The following is a 2,409-nucleotide window of genomic DNA, read 5'->3' as shown; positions in this document are numbered from 1 at the left end:
GAGGAGTTTTGTGATCCTCTCTTACCAAGCTCTCAAAGCCTGCTTCAATCCATATAATGCCTTCTATAATTTGAAAACATGATAAGGGAACTCTTTACTTTCAAAACCAGGGGCCTGTTTAACAAACACTTCCTCTTTTAAGTAACCACTCAGGAATGCACTCTTCACATCCATATGATATAGAGTGAATTCTATATGTGTAGCAAAAGCGATTAACATTCTTATAGCTTCCATTCAGGATACATGAGGAAATGTTTCATCATAGTCAATTCCTTCTTTCTAATTGTACCCCTGAACTAACAATCTAGCCTTGTTCCTTGTGATATTTCCTTGCTCATCTAGCTTTTTCCTAAATATCCATTTGGTACCTATCACAGTTCTATTTTTGGGTATTTGCACCAGATGCCAGACCTTGCTCCTCTCAAATTGGTTCAGCTCATCTTGCATGGCCATTATCCAATGACTTTGGTTCATTTGTTATTATAGTGAACCTAGTCATCATTTCCTGAATATGTTCAGATTCCTTCATAGAGAAGAGCTCATAGTTTCTCATAAGCAACTCAATTCTTGATCTCTTCATTTGATTTGTTCTTTCATGAGTAGTTTGAAGTGCATGACATATATCCTTTGTGTTGGAGCATGTAGATATCCTATTATTCTTATCGGGACCAAGTCCAGAGATTAGAATCTTCTTGGACTTTGCATTCTTTTCCATTATCCCGAAGACTGCTGCTACAAATTTAGATGGGTCTTTGGGAACAGTTTCATTTTGCCCATCTTGTTTGGTGGAAGTTAGTGGTCCTTGATTCACTATTTTCCATAGTTCATAGTCTTTAACCATTAGGAAATCCTCCATTCTTGCCTTCCACCAACTGTAGTATTTTCTATTGAACAGAGTCCGGGTAGTTGACTATCCTTCGTTAATTCCAAGTGGAGCACTCATTTTCTATCAAGATATCTCTAGGTGTTAACCATATTTGAGAGAACCTACTCTGATACCAAATGTTAATTTAAGTGCCTTCCTAAATTACTAAAGAATCTGGTTCTTTGCCTTACTGCTTATGCGTAAATAAAATAAATATTAAAATAAGACAGCAATTATTATGTGAAAAATCACCCGGCTCAAAGGTGCAAAAACCACGACCTACCATGTAGGATTTTAACTTCAACTTCACTAGAACAAATGAGCCAAATATACTGACTATAAGATTTGTGAACCACTACCCACACATTTCTCCTACGTCTACTTCTTGAATGAGTTACAAGTTACTCTATCTTGCATACTGAAGCAAATACTATAACTAACATGTTTTGAATGAAATTTTTGTTAAACTCAATCTCCTAAAACACATGAACTAACAGACGCAAGAAGAGCACTAACTTTCAAAACATACTAATGATCAACTAGAGTGTCGAACTTGAAATGTTATATCTTTTTGTTTAGTTGATATGCAAAAGGATAGTGTTCACAATCCATAGGGAAAGTATTTAACTTCCTAGTACTCCGAGATCTTTGGGAGTCCTACACACGGTCAACCTTTCATTCGATAGCAATCCTAAAGTTTTAAGGACTCCATGAATCTTTTGACTCTTGTCTGTCAACTAAGCAGGCATATATTCTTGGTCAACAGTCCTTATCGTATCAAGAGTCCTTTATAGCATTATCGGTCTACAATAACTTTGTGAAAAGGTTACTTCCTTGTAAGAACCGTCAGAAACTACCATGAGGACCTAGTTATTAGAACACGTTCACTGCACACAATTGTAAAAACTTTCAATAGCTACATGGAAGACCTGGTTCTTATCACACATTCACTAAACACAATTGTTAATCATCAAAACCCAATTCTCAACAACATCAATTATCTCCCAAACTCCCAAAACTCGATATTGCATCACCACAAGAAACAAGAGTAAACTGTCTCAACTAGACAACAACATCTGTTTGAAAGAAAATAAATAGACAAGGTAGATATATAGGGAAAGGGGACTTCATATGCTGCAGGTTGGATCAAATAAGGCAGTTCACTACAAACTCTCCAAGTAAGCTCCCACACAGTTGGATGGATAACACTAGTACTTGCCTTAAAATCAGCAAATAAATGTGCAAAATATAGTATGAGTGCAAAATATACGGTACTCAATAAGTATCAAAATTAGCCTCTAGAAAGTAGTGGTGAGGGGTTGATTAATACTTACTAACAATCCAATAAACAAGAGAAAACATAAATAGAATATGAAATAAGACATGGCATCTCCAAATAAATACAAAAGATAACGATATACTAAATAAGGAAGTTAAATATGCTTTTGTGATAAAAAGATAAAAAATGAAGTCAAATACTTCAATTCTTGTATAAAGCATGATGTCTATTAATCAACAGTCATATAAAAGCTACTACATGAGTC

At 35.2% G+C, this 2,409-nt stretch overlaps 1 protein-coding gene across 1 annotated transcript; it reads right to left on the bottom strand.

The window, feature by feature from the left end:
• Window positions 1–436: 436 nt before the first annotated feature.
• On the bottom strand, window positions 437–856 carry LOC142165982 (uncharacterized). The gene has a single exon (XM_075224380.1). It carries the CDS (start codon window positions 854–856, stop codon window positions 437–439), a length of 420 nt encoding a protein of 139 aa, XP_075080481.1.
• Window positions 857–2,409: the final 1,553 nt, after the last annotated feature.

This window comes from Nicotiana tabacum, chromosome 11 (assembly GCF_000715075.1).
Source record: "Nicotiana tabacum cultivar K326 chromosome 11, ASM71507v2, whole genome shotgun sequence".
Taxonomy (NCBI): Eukaryota; Viridiplantae; Streptophyta; class Magnoliopsida; order Solanales; family Solanaceae; genus Nicotiana; species Nicotiana tabacum.
This window is presented reverse-complemented; position numbering and strand designations above follow the sequence as displayed.